Source organism: Gobius niger (assembly GCF_951799975.1).
Source record: "Gobius niger genome assembly, chromosome: 18".
NCBI lineage: Eukaryota > Metazoa > Chordata > Actinopteri > Gobiiformes > Gobiidae > Gobius > Gobius niger.
Window position 1 is genome coordinate 12,836,972 of NC_136869.1, and position 19,482 is coordinate 12,856,453.

General features: G+C 40.2%; 1 protein-coding gene across 1 annotated transcript in view; it reads right to left on the bottom strand.

Moving 5' to 3' along the window:
• The window catches only part of ofcc1 (orofacial cleft 1 candidate 1), a gene marked incomplete at its 5' end in the record, with an annotated part of 67,262 nt that extends 63,873 nt beyond the window's left edge, over positions 1-3,389 (bottom strand). Inside the window, 5 exons of the mRNA XM_079576257.1 lie at positions 690-760; positions 1,674-1,748; positions 2,868-2,965; positions 3,117-3,341; positions 3,386-3,389. Coding sequence (XP_079432383.1) covers positions 690-760; positions 1,674-1,748; positions 2,868-2,965; positions 3,117-3,341; positions 3,386-3,389 — 473 coding nt within the window. The remainder of the gene's footprint in view (positions 1-689; positions 761-1,673; positions 1,749-2,867; positions 2,966-3,116; positions 3,342-3,385) is intronic.
• Between the last annotated feature and the right edge of the window lie 16,093 nt (positions 3,390-19,482).

The window sequence follows — 19,482 nt, forward strand, 5'->3', positions numbered from 1 at the left end:
AAAACCACAAGTCAGCGCCACGTCGCTCCGCTTTATTTTTTTTCTTCTTCTTTTATAGGCGTAAAGAGAGAGGGAGAGGGAGAGAGAGAGAGAAAGTGAAATCATTTCTCATTCAATTTCAGGCAGATGTAGCCCTAGGTGATGCGTAGAAAGTCTCCCATGTCTAATAGCCACCCACCATTGATATCAGAAGGAATTTACAGAGTTCAAGGCTGTCGAGAGGAGGTCATCTCGCTAAACTCAGAGAGCCACATTCATCTGACAGGGGCTGGTGTCCGACTACCACCCACCCAGAAAACAACGAGACGCGGATACACACAGTTTGGATTATATCACGGCCGGCCAGGAGAATGGAGTGTAATTACTAAAAACCTTAAACATGCTAAGCTCGTCGCCCGCAGGCCTCTCAGCGCGAGACGTGATGTGTGATCTCTGACTAAAGTGGATGGACCAAGAATTGATGCGCCTCGGAGCCTGTGACACGGACAGATTTTTCGCTGCCCCGGAGCCATGCTACCCACAATGCATCGCGCTCGGGCCTGACGAGCGAAGCCATGCAGAGGACATATGAATCGCATGCCTCCACGTCCGAACGACAGCGCGGGGATACAAATGGTTTTCGCACAATTAATGATTAGAGCGGTGTGACATCAATTGTACATATGAGGGAGAAATGTGGAGCGACTTACCCCTGGAAGAGAGTGTTGAGCCTGGGCACCGGTCTCATGGCGGCGTCACTGTCGCTTTGTGACTGAGGCGCCTTTGAGGAGGGAAATGTAGAAGCACAACCAGTTCATATGTTAATCATCATTAACACTGAGACCTAATGGGCAGTTTACGCTTTGAAATGCTTTGAACATAATGTATAAACATGAAAGTGTGACATGTACACTGGACAATAAGTTTGATATGAATGATCGCAATATTGCAGTAATCTTAATACAAAAGTCAAATGCCTTTGTTATTAGATGTGGTTCTAATTGGATGAGAAAGTGAGTGACTTTGTGAGGCCTGAATTTGAACATACATTAAAATATACAGACCGTTGTAGAAGGGGTGGGCCATATCGTATAGCATATCGTTATCGCGATATCATTTTTTGATACCGCTGTAATTTTTTATCGTTGTGGACACGATATAATTTATGTTATGCTCAGCTCCATCAGAGCAGCATAATCACTGACTGTAGAACACGGGGACAGGTGCTTAAAATGAAATGAAAGAGGAAATTAGTATGCTGTTAAAAAAATACTGAATGAATCTTCCCAATAAACATAGGGCTCAATTATATGGTCAAATATGTACTTATTGTGATATTTTGTTTTTATATCGTGATATAGATTTTAGGCCATGTTGCCCTACGTTGTAGATAATATTTGATATTTTGATATACAATGTTGACAAGAATCAGAAATGCCTTTTATTTGAGCAGCATTGTCAATTCTTTTATGTTTTGTTCACAGGAACCTGAACGGACTTGCTTACAATAAAATAGTTTATTTAATATGTATTACTTTCTTACTCTATGTATGTAAGAAAGTAATACATATTAAATATCTCTAATGTTACCATTATTGTCCTTTCTTTATTAACCTCAACACCACAAAGTCCACAGAAAATGAAAATCTCCATTTAAAAATAATGAAACCAGTGCACATCGCGAGAGTCTTCACCTGATTTTTCCCCGTGAAAAAGTCGACCAGTCTCCTCTTCCTTCTTTCCCAGTCGCTTTCCTGTTGTGGCCCTTTCTACACAAACATGCGTAAAAACATGTGCACAAAGTCTCTGGATGAGACAGTATAACCATAATGGCAGAATTAAGCACAAGGAGCAACTGTAATGCAATCTGCAGGCAATCAATGCGCGCGCCAGACCCTAAAGACATGAACTGTTTGATGACTATTTCCGCCGCCTTTTTTTTCTTTTTTTTTTACATTCAGTCAGCAGATTCACGCTCCCCATTCAAACGCATTGACACTGCTAAGTGACAGCGTCTCACCCAGTCGGGGCTTTGTGCCACCGAATAGAGGAAAGAAGAAAAAGGCTATTATTTTAAAATAGATGTGAAATCTCTGGTGGATAATGTGCTTTCAATGGGAGGTGGGTGTGGAGACAGTATGGATAACACATACATATTATAGGAGAATGCATAACACAAATCTTGATACAGCAGACTGATTATCTCGAGTGAGTCAACTGTTGCTGTGGCTTCCAATTCTTTCAATTACTTTCTATTTGTGCACGAAGACACGCCTCCTCGCTTTACAAGAGAGATTAGGCCTAAAAATACAGTGGATAAAGTTGCGCATTCTCTCTATGTTAATGTTTTATCTAGATGTGTGTGCACAATGACAATCCATGTTTCCTTTCTGTCCTGAACATTTGTTTGGTAAGAAGATCTGCAACACAAAATCCCTATGCTCCACAACTGGGAAGTCATAGTCACGCTCTAATTTTTCCTGAAAAGACTGCAAGATTGGAAAAGAATGAAATAAAATCTGCTAACAAATATACATAATAATGCAACGCAAAGTTCAAGCGTCTCTGAAAATAAATGATTGTGTAAGGGATGTCATACAGATTACAGTTTGGAAAATCCTCATTCATTCATTTCTTTTAGCGGGAAATAAACAAGTTATCTAACCACTCAGAATGCATCACTCGTACTGTACGTTTTGAAAAGCCTGGCGCAGGGAGCGACTTCGGGAGTGCAGAAAAGAGAGGGGAGGAAAATGTGAGCAGATAAACATAGATAGATGTCCACACGGCCGTGCACACACTCCGTCCATTAGCCGGTAGCATAATGGACGCGGCTGATGCGCTGAATATGGGAGGGTGACACACATATTCCTCTTTGTGGCTCTGACCTGCTGCAGTGAAAGGCTGCCAAGCGTGATCATGTCAGGACGCACGCGCTCCCTCAGCTGCTGCGCGTAGTGGGGTATCACGTCCTCCGCTGTCCGCACTGGTACAGACAGACAGAGTGACACTCTTCAAAATCCTATGCAAAATATACAATCATGAAACAATCTAGTGCATAACAAGTCACTGCCTTTTGTTTCAGTTAAATCTAACACATATAAAACAAAATGTGCTGTGAGATAGAACATGATTACCTTTCACTGAGCTCTCCTTGCCCATTACCAGCCTCCCTGCTTGTAGCCCGGTCTTGTCTCGCAGCCCATCAGCAGCCTTAGCCGCGGTTTTGGCAGTGCTGTGGACCTGGGAGGGCCTGCAGCCCGAGGCGTCCGCGCCGGCATGGAGCAGCAGTCGCCGCTGAAGCACCGGATCACCCGCCTTCACCTCCAACACCTCCTCATCCCTGGAGGAGAGCACCGTACCTGCCGAGACAAGCTTCACTGAGCAGCCACACACACACACTCACACATGGAGGATGTGCAGATAACCTGAGCCAATATCAGCATTTTTTATTATCATTTCACGTATTTAAAAAAAAAGGCAAGAGAATTGACTATTTGTGTGGATGCAAAATATGGCAAGAAAGTCTCGTGGGACGGGACATGTTCGATAACTACAGAAAAATCTTAATGAACTTGTTTAAATGCTGATAAATCATGATTAAAACACCACCAGTTAGCACACCATTCCCTATTGTTGCTTTATATTTATTGTAATATCGTAGCGCTAGCATAAAATGTGTCAATCTTAGAATCTCGTGAAGAAAGACCTTAGTGATTTTGTGATGTATTTTGGCTTCATATCAATATTGTGCCATCTAATATTTGGCAATATCTTGCGCATACTTAAATTCCAGCCTGAACATTTTTGTCAAAGCAAACTCAGTTAAGGTAAATATGGGCTAAATATGAGCTTGCCTTTTTCAGGAATCTGGAATACAAAACATTTTGTCTGCTGTTGTTTTAGTAAATCTTAAAGAAAAGAATAATACAAATTATATAGCAACAACTTTTGCAAGTTTTATTTTAACGTCAGAACATAAGCGTGTCCCTAAACATACTTATGTTGTTCAGCAATTGAATCAAAGAATTCATTGAAAACAACAATTTCTAGAAGTCGACCTGCTGCCAGAGTCTTTCAGTTTCTCTGCACCGCCTCGTTGGTCGAAAGCATAAGGTATTACACACTAAGCGTCTGTGCATTCAACGTGTGCAGTCCTACAAACATTGCCACCGCTGCCTAATGCTTTTCTCTGAGAAGCTCCTGTCCCATGCCGGAGCCATTCTTAGAGTCTAGATGAATAGAATCTTAAGCCACGCATTAAAGCTCTTAGAAAGTCTGAATCCACCACATTAAATATGGCCACTCTCAATGTTATTAATACTGTGTCATTCAGGACAGTTTTGTCACCAAATGTAAAGATGGGAAACCAAAGCTTAAGATCTTGTCTACGATAGTTACTGATACATTGGGCCACTTCTACAGTAATTACCTGTGGGAGGCATCCATTCAACAGCATAGGTGATTGTCTAAGCTTGTGCTTACTGGCAGCCTCTGCTGTTGGAGAGTAGTGTACAAGTACAAGCTCTCCTTCGTCATAGCTTCCTTCCCTGTGTCTCATCCTATTGCACGGAAAAACTGTTAATCCAAGATCCTCTTTAGTTTTCTGAGGGATTTCATGAACATTCCCAAACAATGGATGGCCCTGTTAATCTGAGAGGTACAGCTAAACCCAAGACAATGGCAAATAATATGAGCAGGCTCACTGTGTGCTCAATGTGCAGAAACAGGCCGCGAAACCTCCACTTTAGTACAGGAATTACAAGAGAGTTGTGCATCGTGTCAACACCACTGTCTTCCAAAACAATGCTGGGCTTAAAATGCAGAAAAACATTGCTTGAGCAGCTACACACAAAAAGAAGCTGAGCATGGCTGGCAACTGTGAAACAACCGTTACTTAGAAAGCACGGACAGACTGTAGGTACTGCTGTGCATAAGTGCATGATCAGCTTTCAATCAATTACAATATTTTATTTCAAATTAGTATATTTAAATAAAGCATCAATAAAATATGTCTGCAATTTAAACCATGAAGATTGCAGCCCGCCACATGACAAGGATACTTACCAGGGATGTCTACAAAGGTATTCTCATCATCCAGTAACGCTGCCATTCGGTGATAGAGCCTCTTTTCATCTGCATTCAGCATTGCTACAAATCCAAACCACAAAGAAAATACCTTTTGAAAATTACAAGCACTTACATGCTTTAAAATTACTTTGTTCTTATCACAAGTCAATCTAAATCACATACTAGCAGAGATGTTTGCTGTGGTTCTGGGGTGAAATGGTGTGTGCATGGGGTAATGAAATAGCAGCATTAACATGCCTGTTACCCAGCTTGTCATCATGTGATGAGATTTGGTTTTGCCAATCCTCTGATATTACACGGCAGTGATATCCAAAAGATACAGGTGAAATGGCTTCTCCATTAATAGCCATGTTTCATTATAACATGCATATTACTTTGCTCCCAAGAGCTTGCTTTTAATAGGCCTACTTTAGCAGGGGGCTGCAAACTATTGATGTGGCTCTGCATGTCATTTGACAGAGGACTGGAAAAGCCATGTAGAAATGAAAACTGACCAATCATAGGTGACCTTCATCAATGACAGCTGGTTGGCTAGCCAATCTGTGATACCATCACTAGGTGTATTTACATAGACACTCCTGTCACAAATGGAGCTGCTGCTTGTGATCCCCTCACCTCACTTTAATGAACCAGGGAGAACTATTATGACAGTGAATGGCATACTTAATTCTAGCTCATCTTCAGCGTTGACCCCAGTCGTCATGCACTGCCTTGGGTCTGTCTGCTCTGCTGACGACGGGTCAAAGTCATTTTGAGAGTGTTCATTTCCTGTGAAAGTGAGAGAAAGAGACAGGGAGAGACGGAGAGAGAGGTTGTGGGGGGGGGAAAGGGGAGTTGTACAGGTTCAGGTCAGTGGTTATTAGAAGCACATGAAGCGAAATGTTAATTTTGAAACCCACACTGTTGAAGGGCAGGGGCAACGGCTGCTACCAGATAAGGCAGAGCCAAGATGAGACGAAGTAAGAGACTAGACTGCTGGCTCTCTGGCTGCACCTCTCCACGGCCCGAGGTGCTCTGGGGCCTAATTAGCATGCAGCAAAAGGTCACGGCAGGCAATCTCTTAAATACGACTGCCATATGTTTGCAGTGTTCAAAAGGAACTAATGAGAAAGTCTACAAGCCCAAAAGTACCTGGACTTTCAAAGACAATACCTTCTAAATACTCTGGGGTCAGTGGCCTAGACTAGAGGACCAGACCGTTTGGGCTGTAGATCTTTAAAAAGAGAAAACACCACCAGCCCATTTCCCAATGACTTCTTATTAGCAATCACTGACCTATAGGTATCAAGTCTACTCCACAGAGTTTATGGGAATCTGATGGCTCCAGGGTTGTTCCTATTAAGGGTACACCATCCCGCTTTCCTAACCTCAAATCATTCCGACTTGAATATTCACTCAAGTCCAAATTGCTTCACTTGTATTTCCAGGTTGTGAGGCCAACAGCGCATTAAATCACATTATATGTTCTACACAGTGATTGGCTTTAGAAACGGCTGGGGGTGTCATCATTCAAATGCATAAAATGTTTGCATAAGACCATGAGGCTACAACCATAATCAGCTCATTGACTTTTTTTTAGAAGCGCAGAATGACGGTTGTGTTTTTTTATGAACATTAGTTTAGAGTTTAAAATGTGACACACTTGTTTAGTGTAGTAACTGTCCTGTAATAAGTGCACCTCGTGAAAAAATCTGCTCTTTGATTTTACATGCACAATGCACCAAGCAACAAATTATAGTTTAGATTTGCATGTGTATATGATTTATCAAAACATTTGGTATTAGGGACACACTGATGCCAACAATACAAAATGTGCTCCTAATGACAAGCAAGACACAGAAAATGCCATTTTTACAGTGGGTAATCACAGAATGGATTTGGATGAGGACCTAGCTTACATAAATCTCATGTTTGGCTGCCTCAGCATCTCCATGGACATGAGCTGGAGACGTCCCGTTTCCAGAAAAGTTACCCTAAGGTTAGTTAGTTAGTTAGTTAGTTAGTTAGTTAGTTAAGATCTTAGACATTTTACAATAAGAAAACACATACATTAAGAATTTAATCTAAATGATGCCTGACCGACGGGGTTTAGGCTGAAGCCAAGACTTATTTTGCCAAACCCCTTTTACAACTGTGACTCTGTGTCCAAAGATGATACATTATACACTTTCTTTAATACCAACGATGGTAACACTAAAGCACAAAACTTAAACTTCAACAAACATAAATTATGCTATGTATCCTCGATCGACTTCTCTTCTAATGGTCTTCATTCAAGTGTTCTATACTTCTCTATTATGTTTGACTTATACATATTCTTAAATGCTTTCATTGGTCTGAGGAGAGGTGAGATGCTCACAAACACACATATGCTGTGTACATTTTCAATACAATTATATAATTAAAAGTAATCAACTAAATGCTTGTATTTTATTCTATTTGTTGGGTGAAATGTTACGGTGTGGTTTGAAATATTTGTGTCAATGTTATAACTTCAAATTCATATGTTTAATTTTGACTAAATGCTACGGACTATTTATTCAAACAAATTACCCATTTACTTTCAATTCAGTTTTTGTAATATAATTATCACTGTAAAAAAAAAAAAAAAATTCAATTCTTATTCTAGTTTATTGAATTTACCAAAATGAGAAATAATGCTAAATAATTTGCATTCACAATTAGCACTGTGACGTGTTAGCCTACCTCTTGTGCACAGAGATGACAATAATGAATGATAATTACAAGCCGTGCACACAGCCACAGCAAAATGCAGCACATTAAATCAGAAACCCAACATGTGACTCATCCTTGAGAAAAACTGGCACGCTCGCAACCTTGAACGCATCCTAATTTACCATCCCATTCCTCAAGAGTTCTCCCTGACATACTGAATTATAAGGGGCCATATTCGTATGCCTGATTGGCCTAAAGCCGTGTTTCGGGGGCGTTGTGAGTACACCACACAGACAGCGGATCGGCTCGGCAGCGTAGTAGCGTATGTAAATGCTCTCTCCTATGACTCCAGCCCACCACAAGGCATGTAGCCCAGAGTGGGAGTCAAGGCTGATTGTGCGGAGGATACTTCTAGATAGAGATAGAACACCCACCACAGCAGCTCCTCTGCAGCGTGGAGAGAAGTTATACGAGGGTTGCTTGTTAGGACACGCTAGATAGGAATGCAGGGACCAAGAAGCCCCTCGAAACACAACAGACAGCGGTGAGTGAGAGAAAAGGTTAGATCAGGAACACATCTACTGTCAACAAATTTGAAGCTAATGAAAAATGAAGCTTCACCTCTCTCTTTGGCAGGGGCTTGCAGCTCCAGTTTTTTTGGGCGAGCTGCAAGGGTGCTATCTGGCCTGTCACCTCGCATTTCTCTCCCCAGATGAGCAGGAGGAGCACGGGGCTCGGTGCTGCTGCCACCTCCATCGAAAGCCGGGTTTTCAATGCCCACCACCGTGGCTCCATCCTCACTGCCTGAGCAAAATAATAAAACACATGCGTAATAAAAATGCAAACGTGCCACATAGGGAATAGACAAGAGGGAGGTCAAAGTCATTCATTAGTGCACAAAAGCATGTTTAACGGCACCAAATGTGTCTATTGGTGATTTGTCTGGACCAAAATGCTCAGTGCATCCTCCTCAAATGACACTAAAACACAATTAGGTTAAAATTAAATCAGAATCTTGCAGGAGGAGGAGAAAAAAGAGAAGAAGAAATGATTAAAATAATTACAAATTGCGCCCTGACAAGCAAGAGCAAAATTTAGCCCAAAGCCATTTGTCTGTAATTAGTTAATTAATCCTTACACAAATTATGAGCAATAACTCATCAAGCAGGACTCACCCATCAGAAATTCAGCCGACTTGGATTTCTTCTGCTTAGGTTGCTGCAGAGCCTTCTGCTGTAACTTCTGGAGGGAAATTGTTAAATGAATAAATTAGCTGCAGAATGAAGATCATCATTTATGATCCGCAACTAACGCAGTATTTTAAATATGGGACGACACTGAAATGTCATTTAATTTACATCGCCGCTAAAGGGGTCAAGCACTAATTGAACAACAGGAGTGGAAAAGAATTTAATCATAAATAGATAAGGAAAAGTTGACATGAATGTGTAATGAAGGTCACATTAAAATATTTCCTCCTTGTTGTTTTCAAACGTGAATGGGCAAAAACACTCTTCATTTTTACACTGGCGATAGTGTGCAGCTGAGAATAAATCCAGGCACACATGAGCATAAACCACAGGAGAGGAAAGATCCTAAACAATAGCAGGCCAGGTCTGTTAATATGGAGGTGGTCCAGAATGGCATGGCCTGGCAGACAAAAGGACATGTATGAGATCCGTATGTGCTCTTTGAAATCAGGGCTACAGCGGATTATGTCTGCAGTCCCACATTTCTCTGATTTCTGCGGACACACACAACAATGCGGACGCCGAGGTAAAAAGCCAAACTAGTCGTTTTTGGTTATGGATATGTTTACATAAGGACGCACAATGCAAAAAAGCTTGTGTTGCTCAAAGCGAATGGAACTCTTAAAGTATCATTTTATGCAGATTCCGGTGATGAACGGCGCTCATGGTCGTGAACAGCATGTATTTGTATACGATATTTAATTTCAAAGGCTAAATCAGGGGAGCACAATAAGCGGGGGATTATTTCAACTCTAAATGACAGAGCAATTAAAATGGAGGGGACTACTTTCAGACCAATCTGGCGAGATGAGTTTTTGTAGATCTGTTTTTACATTCAACAAGCCCTACAGCAAGACATTCATTTATACCACTGAGATTAATGCTTATCTAATTGTAACTTATTTAAAAACCATTTTCTTTGCGACTGGGTACCAATCACTTTTTTCCGAGATTTCACATGGAGAATGAGATCGGCAGCAGTGGTCTCCCAGTCGCCTGCCTGCCTCACATTTATTATTTTATTTATTTCAAGATATTTCGCGTAACGACCAAACGGAAAGACGGCTGCGCAACAACTATTAGATTTTAGCGTGATTACTTTGTGCCCAGGGCTAACGGTAATTTGTTTATGGCATTTGCTGCTTAAATTTGAGTAATTGGAAACATCAATGTGTGTCTTGACAAATACATGGTAATGAACTTGTCTCTACCAAATCATCAGCTACAGTATTGGATGGTTTTGTTATTAGCAAACATATTTATTGGCGTAGGCTGCACAATTAATCACAATCCAAAAGATATAATTGCACTTTGGTTGCACTTAACAAATCGCAATAACGGCAATTATTTAAGCAGCGCAATATCATAACAAACGATATGATTTGCAGACAATATGTTTTCCCGAATTCTGTGGAATCATTTAACCACACAATATGCCATTGCAGATTTGTCAAGACTGGAATGTGAACTCTCCAGTCTAAATCATATCCATATCCCGCAAATGTCGATATATGTAATTATATACTTGCATTAGTGCGTCAAGTTGACTCGTTGTGCTCCCACTCAGCACAGACGCACAGGGGAAAGCACATAGAAGCAGTGCAGTTGCGTTCTCCCCATGGCCTAACGCTGTAGGTCATTGTCACTAAACATCTAATCCAGCGTTGCCCGCGTGTCTCTGAGCTACGGAAAAAAGAAAAAAATGCCTGCTCCTCGTCTCTCCCTCCCCTAGACTCCACTGACACTGACAGCATGTTCCTTGTAATACTGGGGCCGTGGTCTAATGTGCCGTAACCGGTTGGAACGTGCAGATGTTGCGTTTCCAAAACAATAAACAACGGTTCAATCCCGGGGAAATAAAATGTATCGCGGTGGTGGCTCGGATAACCCGCGGTTCAAGGGGTGAGCGTCGGAGCGGTGGGAGTGAAATGTTGCTAACTTGGATAACAAGCTAAAACTGGAACTGAGAGCTGGAATATATGTCTTCTATTATCGCAAATAAGATTAGATTTGCAATTTAGGCCCCAGTGATTTCGTGATACATTGCTGCAATATGGATATTGTTTGCGATCATTGATATATTGTGCAGCAAGTCATTAAGACTGGATATTTTGTTACCAAAAATCATTACAGCTTGTGTGATTCATTGATTGCGACGAGAGGTTTCAATTGCTGTTTCGCAAAGATAGGCCTGTCACGATAACAAATTTGAAGTTTGATATATTGAGACAGGAAAGTATCGCGATAAACGATATTATCGACTAACAATACTAGATACTGTCAACTCTCAGGCATAAAAATGACTGTAAACCTTTGTTCTAAAAGTGCATCATAATATTGCTTCCGTTTGAAATCAAAGTTTTACAAAGAGAAAATAGGCGGGAATTGCTAATAACTGTACATACGATAAATATCAACCCGAAAATATATAGTCTGTTATTTATTGATCAATAAGTCGATATAGTAATTATCGTGACACCCCTATGTTATGATTCATGTAAATGTGTGTTGTCAATAGGCTTTTCACGATAAGAAATTTGAAGTTCGATATATTGAGGCAGGAAAGTATCGCGATAAACGATATTATTGATTCTAACAATACTAGATACTTTCAACTCCCAGGCATAAAAATGGCAGTAAACCTTTGTTCTAAAAGTGCACAATCATATCCTGAAATACCACATAAGCTGCAATAAACAATATAATGTAACTCAATTTGCTTCTGTTAGGAATCAAAGTTTTACAAAGAAATCGTTTATCTAAGTCGATGTGAATGTGTGTTGTCAAACTTTCATTCATACTTTTGAGATTTTTAGACCGTAAGATTGTGAGTCAGTATAACTTTGGATGTGTAGATTCGCCATGAAGTTTGCATCCCGTTAAAACCATGCACCCAACATCTAAAGGAAGCCCTTGAGATGTTTCCATACTGTATATCCATGCTCTCCTTTCACTCCCCTCCACTCCATGCAAAACGCTTACAGTGCAGTCAACACCACGGCGAAATCATTTGGAAGTGGCGACAAAGAAAATCCGTGACTTTCTGTTTCGTTCCCTTTCTTGTTTTAAATGCGATTGTTGTCAGAAGGAATTGAGCACAACAATGGCTCTGCTCGTTCAGTTCTCGTTGCATTCAAAGGCATAGCTAGAAGGGCTTGGGGAAGACCGCTCTCCTCGCTCGCTCGCTGCTTGGGTGCTGGTGGGCACAGACCAGCTAGAAAGTGAATTTTGCATACTGTACGGATCATCGCCCAGTCCAGGCCAGTCACATTGGATCTGCCATCAACCAATTGTGCTTCATGAAACCGTCAGGACTCATTTGCGTCTGCCTGTTTTCTTCCCCACGCAGCTGTAAACAACGGGCCGGGCTCGGAGCTGTCTGCCTCTGTCCCTGCATGCGCCGCTTACTAAGGGATGTTAGAAAGAAGCCTGTCTGAGGAGGAGAGATGCTGTTAAGTACACGGCACTAGAAGAAACAGTAAAGGACAATAGTGGTGCTACAGTGGAAATAGGAAACGGAAATAAACGCTTTATGGATATTTAACTATGATTGAAGGGAACGGGCAGCAGTACATTTAAGTTACTCTTTATTTTCCCAAAGCTTTTAATCTCTTAACCCCCGCCTGAACCGAGAACATTTCCTCCAGTTCAGCTTTAACCGAATGTAAAAGCTTCTTGAAAGAAAGAGTAAAAAAAACCAAGGATGAAAATGCAACAAAAAAGTGACTAAAAAGCGACAAAAGAACGACTAAAGAGGGATGAAAAAGCAACATAAGCCTGCCCAGGAACTGCAGGTGGAAATTAGTTGAAAGTGCTACAACCTGGTACAATTCATTTCTCCTTTTCGAGGTTAATGTATGTTGTACACTGTCCCTGTTCAAATAAATAAACGAATAAAAGCCACAAAAGAGAGGGGGAAAAAAAGTGACGAAAACGCAACAAAAAAGCCACAAAAAATGACAAAAAAGGGACAACAAAGAGACGCAAACATGACAAAAACAATTCAAAATTTTTATTAAAACGCAGCTATAACACAACAAAAAAGTCACTATCAGTTTTGCAGGTCTTACACACTCTTGCAGGTGTTACACTATTGCTCTCCAGTCGAGAAACTTTAAGATTTGGGTAAAGTCGAAATGGAGAAAATGTGCTAAGTTAAAGTGGGGGTAAGTGGTTAAATGTCAATTCTAATGTATTATTGCTGGCAAATCAGTGTATATGCCAAATGTATATGTTTTTATCACCAAGTTCCAACATAGTAAAACATAAATAGTAATTAATGAATTCTGAATACTTTCTGAGTGCCCAGATACTTAAACTCCAATGAAATACTGAAAATCCTTGTTTGAAATGTTACATGTTAGGATTGATGTCCCCATTTATCATGCTCCAACAATGGGGTTAAGCTTGTGCTCTCAATCAATGCATCAATATTAGCTTAGATATTTAACGTAGCTTGGCATGATTATTCTGCACTTGCTTCTTCCTAACATGTCATACAAAGAGTGCATCTTTGACCACATTAGGCAGAAGTTTCAAAAGAACACAAAATCCTTAAAATATTTACCCCACTTGCTTCATTTGCATAGGCCTTATATGTGCATGTTAATTGTGACCCACCAAACAGTTTCTTATTAAACAACATCCGCAGCAGTTGGTGTAGACAGAAAACATAATTAGTATTCAGGCTTAATTAATCTACGCTGGCCCCCTTTAAGTGAATTAGTCAATTATTTATGCATGTGTGCTCCTTTGATGCTAACAGATTATGTATGTTACTGGAAGAAAAAAAAAAAAAAAACCTTGAAAGATGACTTTGAAAACTTTCTACCATAAAATGTCACTACAAGCTTATGCGAGCACTCAGAAATGTCAATGAATGCTTCGAATGATAATGGAAAAGGGCAACAACAAAAAAAAGCTAAAATGATATGCTAAAATGATTTGCAAATCTTCAATGCGTGGTGTGGCTCCGGACAATGAAAACATCTGGGTTTACACTTGGGCTATCCAGGCTGTTAGACCAAATAAACGGCTGAAATATGTCCGTTTTGTGCTTCCTAATCCGCGGAATGAAAATCTAACACAAGTCGGATCAAGGTCTTCCGTCGGATCATGGGAACTCTTTGGGATTTTCAAGAGCCTTTTTGTTTTTACCCTTGAGAACTGTGGGCCAGGCCTCTGCACCCCCCGGTCAACCCACCCCTCCTCCCACAGAGGGCTCCGAGGCGGGGCACAGGAATGCTAAATGTCAATGGTCAGCCTTGCACCGGCACCTTCGCAGAGAAAGAGGAGGCGCACAGTCTGACCCCGTTGTGTTCAAACAGCAGTGTTTTGAAACTGTACTCACGCGTCCAAAGGTGTCCATGTCCAAAAATGTGCAGAAGATGAGTCCAACTTGGCCTGAGGAGCAAAAAAAAAAAGTTCTTGTGTCAGGGAAGTTAATTTCATATCCAATCAGTCCTCTGTCTCTTTTCAGCATTTCCTAACTATGAATTTGTTGCACTAGTAGGGCTGCATCTCTAAATCAGAATTGTAATATACACAATATTGATTTTGCAAGGAGCTACAACACATCCCAAAATCACTGGAGTCTTCCGTCTAAGATTTATATGTTTGCCAACACTGCTTTGAACAGAAAAGCACAGGCACTAAAAAAAGTAGCAAAAGTTTGATTTTTGTTACGATTTTCCAGATTTTTGGTCCTGATTTTGTATTTTGTAAAGTACTTCTTTGACACATTTTTTGCTTTAAATGAATGTAGCATACTGTGCTGAAACTGGTAAAATATTGCGATATTGCTAATAGTCCAGACAGAAATTTTCATGCTTTTGTCATTTTTTGTTGCTTTCTTCATGGCTTTTTTCTGTTACGCTTTTTTGTCGTGTTAGTTAATTATGTCGCTTTTTAATTGTGTTGTTGCTTTTCAACAGGTTTTTGTTGCTTCTTACCACTTTTTTTTTTTCATTTTCGTTATTCTGGCTCTATATTTTGTTTTACTTTTTCACCACTTTTAATCACGTTTTTGTCGCTCTTTTGTGGCTTTTGTGTTGAATTTTCCTCTTCTTTTTTTTGTCGCTGCTTTGATGCTTTTTTTCATGAGGCTTTTACAACAGTGGTTGGTATGTGATATTATGTGTGTTCACTGTGTTCTCTGAGTTAAAAGAAAAAATGTCATTATAAACATCTTTAAAACTCATATATAGCATTATTTTATAATCGCACTGTGGCAGCTCATTTGTTTACATTATAATAGTCTTCATTTGCAAAGGAATGTTTTTTTGTGCTGCCGACCATCACTACTGCGCTCCATCTAAAGTGTGTTTTACCTGATCCCCGTGATGCACATTGTCCAATAAAAGCCCATTTAATATCACAGATAACAAATTATTTGCCCTGATTATTCCAATAGTTTATTCATTTACATCTGATACAACATCATTTGGTGTTTTTATCATCTGCTCCTATGGTAATTCACATGGCTCGCACAAGTTTCTGCTGAAATAGCAAAACAAACCCCAGGCTAAATGTGAAAGATTATCCCATACCATGCGAGCTGGGATGAAACGCTATACTTTTTCACACTGAACACTGCTCCACTGGGTGTGATTGAAAAACATGTAAAGCTATTGAATCTGTGGTTTGTATATGTGAGGGGAAAATGAGTGTTGTAACAAGTGGGCCAGTGTTTTTGTAATTGTTTCAAATTACAGGCGGCGTAATAACTCCAGCGAAAGGCGAGCCAGTGTGCGGTCCGTAAGCATTAGCCCGGGCAAAGACCACAGGATATCCACGCACCTTATCGCGCCGCCGCTAAAAAACCTGAGTGAGCAAACAACTCACTTTAGCTCCGTCTCCAGCTGTTACTATTTGTGCCCACTGGAGCTTATCGCCCGCTCACAAAAGACGGATAATTCTCAGATAAAGAGGCAGCATTTCCTCTACATGGGCAATTTATAATGAAGTTAAGACATTTCTGCTTTCAATTTGCCCAAGTGTTTTTTTTGACAACTAATGGAGGTGTGTGTGCAGAGGACTGTATGTGAACGTTTTACACGTGTTGTAAATTGTAACGTTAGGAGGAAAATCACTTCATTTCTTGTTAAAACCGTGCATTTCCTGCCAAACACTGGCTTCCTAAACACGGGGTTTGCCAATGCTATTGTTAACGCATATTAATAACTGACTCATATATTGCTGAACACCTGGAAAAACAAAAACAGATATGCCTAACATGGCCAACGTGTTTCTAAATGGTCTTGTAAATTCACTTATGAGGTTGAGGATTTGGAAAGTTAGCCGAAATGATTGAAACGCGAATACTTTTGCCAAATGTTTGAGAAAAAACAAAACAAAACAGAAGTACATGTAAAAAAAAAAAAAGTTTTCAGTACAAATCCAATTTTAAATGCTTCACAAATGCGTCCAATTTCGATTTGATTTTGTTTTAAAAGATACATTAGTAGTCTGCACCATCAGAGGTAATGTTGGTGTGCCCCAGCGTCCAGTCCCCCTGCACTATGCTTGACCCGCACCCCTTTTTTGCACGTGCCTCCGCTGCCCTGAGAATGACCATCTCTTCTGTCATCTACCCAGTTAAGCTCAGTCCAGCCCTAATCCACAGTGACAGTGGGCTCTGTGTTGCACTTCCCTTCTCTATGGCATAGTGCGACCTGAAATATTCACATGACATTCTGCTGCGTTTCCGTCGGACACACACGGGGGCTGTAACTCAATAGTCACCGAGGGCCGTGCACACAAGAATATTTTATTTGCTTGTGGACAGAAGACTTTTATACAGTGTTTGACAACAGAGTTCATAAAGCTGCCGATGAGACCATAATGAGGTGTATTTTAGCGCAGCATGGAAGGATTTGGCAGGCATAATCACTCTCAATATCCCCCAAAAAGTCAAACTTGTATTAGTCACTCTTATACAATAAAGCTTTGAATTGTTAAAAAAAAAAAAGGACAAGATTACATGAGTGGTAAGTTACCTTTTGGGAGTTTGATGTCCTCTCACGGCGCATTTCTCGTCGTCAAGGCAGACGCGGGCCCTGACAACGCACACACCGCGGTTTCGGATGTCCTCCTCGTGTTCACTTTCACCTACAGGAAAGATGAGCTGGAGAGAAAGTTACGTTAAGACCTCTTAAATTACTGCCATCTTTCATTATTTTGTGCTAGACATTTTAAAACATTGCTGGCTCTCTAAACCAGGTCAAAATTTGGGCAGAATTAGGTCAGTAGCAGGACTAAACCACATCTAAATCATGACTAGAGAAGCGTCTTTGCTTAGAGCTACTTTAGTAACACAAATCATTCATAAAATTGTCTCTGTAACTGCCGGAGAGCACCGCCTGAAGCAGCCCACATACTATAGTTTTAGAAAGACTGGACAAAGTCATAAAAGATACAGTATCTATAGTAATAAAGGAGGTATGTACTGTATTATAGTATGGGACAAAGCTGGTTGATTTCCATCAGATAACTTCTAAAACAGGCAACACTTCCAACTAAAAGTACACACACATTTTAAATATTAATCATGTAGTTTTAAAACAAAAGTTCCCTTATGCATTATTGAGGAGGAACAAGTTCATTTCTCAAGCGCAGACAGGAGCAAACTGCTGTGAAGAATAGGTGCAAAGTCCCCAGAGGATGTGCCCACTCCAGTTTGACATATGAACAATAGTGTCGCCTGTAGATGCTGCTGCTGCTAATGTTCAGGTCACACCTGCTTTTATTTATGACTCCATCAGGCTAACAGTGGCCTTTTCCACAGGGGATGAGCGATTTCTCCCAAATTTACATTGCTGTTTGATTTTTTTTATATATATTTCTTTTTCAAACATACTGTATCAGTATCGCAATATTATCAAAAAATATTACAGTGAACTACAAAGGGGTTCTATTGCCACTGCAACCTTCATTGGGTATCCCATTTTACAAGGCTTTTCTTGTTCTTTTTTTTTTTTTGATTAACTGAATAGTCTTGTAAATATTATCATTTATTTTATTTTTTTTCTTTAAACTACAACTACTACTGCTGGATGTGTTCTAGACTGTAACCTCTTAACCCCCGCCTTAAACAAGCAATATCTCCTCTGACCAAGTGCATTTTTCCAGTTCAGCTTTACCCAAATCTAAAGGTCCCAGCCTATAGACCAGTGTAACACTCATTTGAAAGCTAAGACCTACAAAGCTAATCTAAACAGATCTTTGTCCTTGCGTTGTTGCCGTGTTGCTTTTCTGTTGCTCTTTAGTGGTGTTTTTGTTGCTTTTTTCGTCACACATTTTTGTCATTTTTCGCTAATTCTTTGGTCGCTCTTTTGACGCTTTCCTTTTAAGGAGCTCGTGTCAGGTGGGGGTTAAGACAATGGACAATTCACTGTTCTAATCTACAAATATAGAAAATTTGACTATTTGTTTGGAATTCAGTCCACAAATTTGCTAAACAAATCCTGTGGCTTGATGTTTTTTTCTGTTGATCTCATTATCATCTCTTATCATCATTATTCTTATAATGTTTGTATATCTTGAAATTGTGATAATAATGTTTGGTGTACAGCACTGTGGGCAGATATAGCTGTTTTTAAAATGTGCAATATAAATGAAGTTGACATTCACATTTTACCATAATGGAAAATAGAAATACTTATTCCAGGGATAAAGCCCATAAACCAGCTGAAGGCATTTTGAAAGCTAAATACATTCAAATAACAGTTAGTGCATGTAATGTACTGTATCTCCTTTGTGTCTCTGTGTATTCTGTTTTCTTGAGCCACAAGAAAACTACTAAAGCCTAACGAAGTAATCAGAAGCTACCAAGGCAGAACAATCACTCATTAATGCACATTTTAATCCAGCGCATGTGAGCCACTCCAGCACAAACCACTGGCATTTGTTGCTCATTAGACTGTGCAAATGTGAACCAAATAAGATGCTCACCAATTTTGACCCCTCGTCTCTTGGCTTAAGCTGTCGCCGATCATTTATGCGATTAAATACAGACCTAAATCTCCATCTTATCCAATTAATTCTCGGCAAAGGCATGAGAGTGGCTAATGATGTTATCTTACCTAATTAACCTGTATAGAGACTCAACTTCAGGACAGGGGACTGCTTCATCCCTCATCCAGGCCTTCATTATTATCATTACAATCATTATCGTGAAAGGCTAACTTCGGATGTTGGCCGTTCCTCCAATATTAATCGAGATTGGATTTTTTTTTATTTTTTTTTTCACCGTTTTGGGGAGGGGTGGTCCTTTGGGGTCAGTTTTAATTATCAGTGAAAGATGGGAATTGTAAGAAAGCTGGAGAAGTTCAGTATTGGTCACAGCAATCACACAGCTGTCCCATGAGCCCATATTAGTTAGATGTGATTTGAACGCTTATGGCTGAAGGGCTATTTTGGAGATTTGGACCCATTGTCTTTCTGAGGGCACCTGAAGCAATTGCCAGGAAAATAGCAAAACTTGATC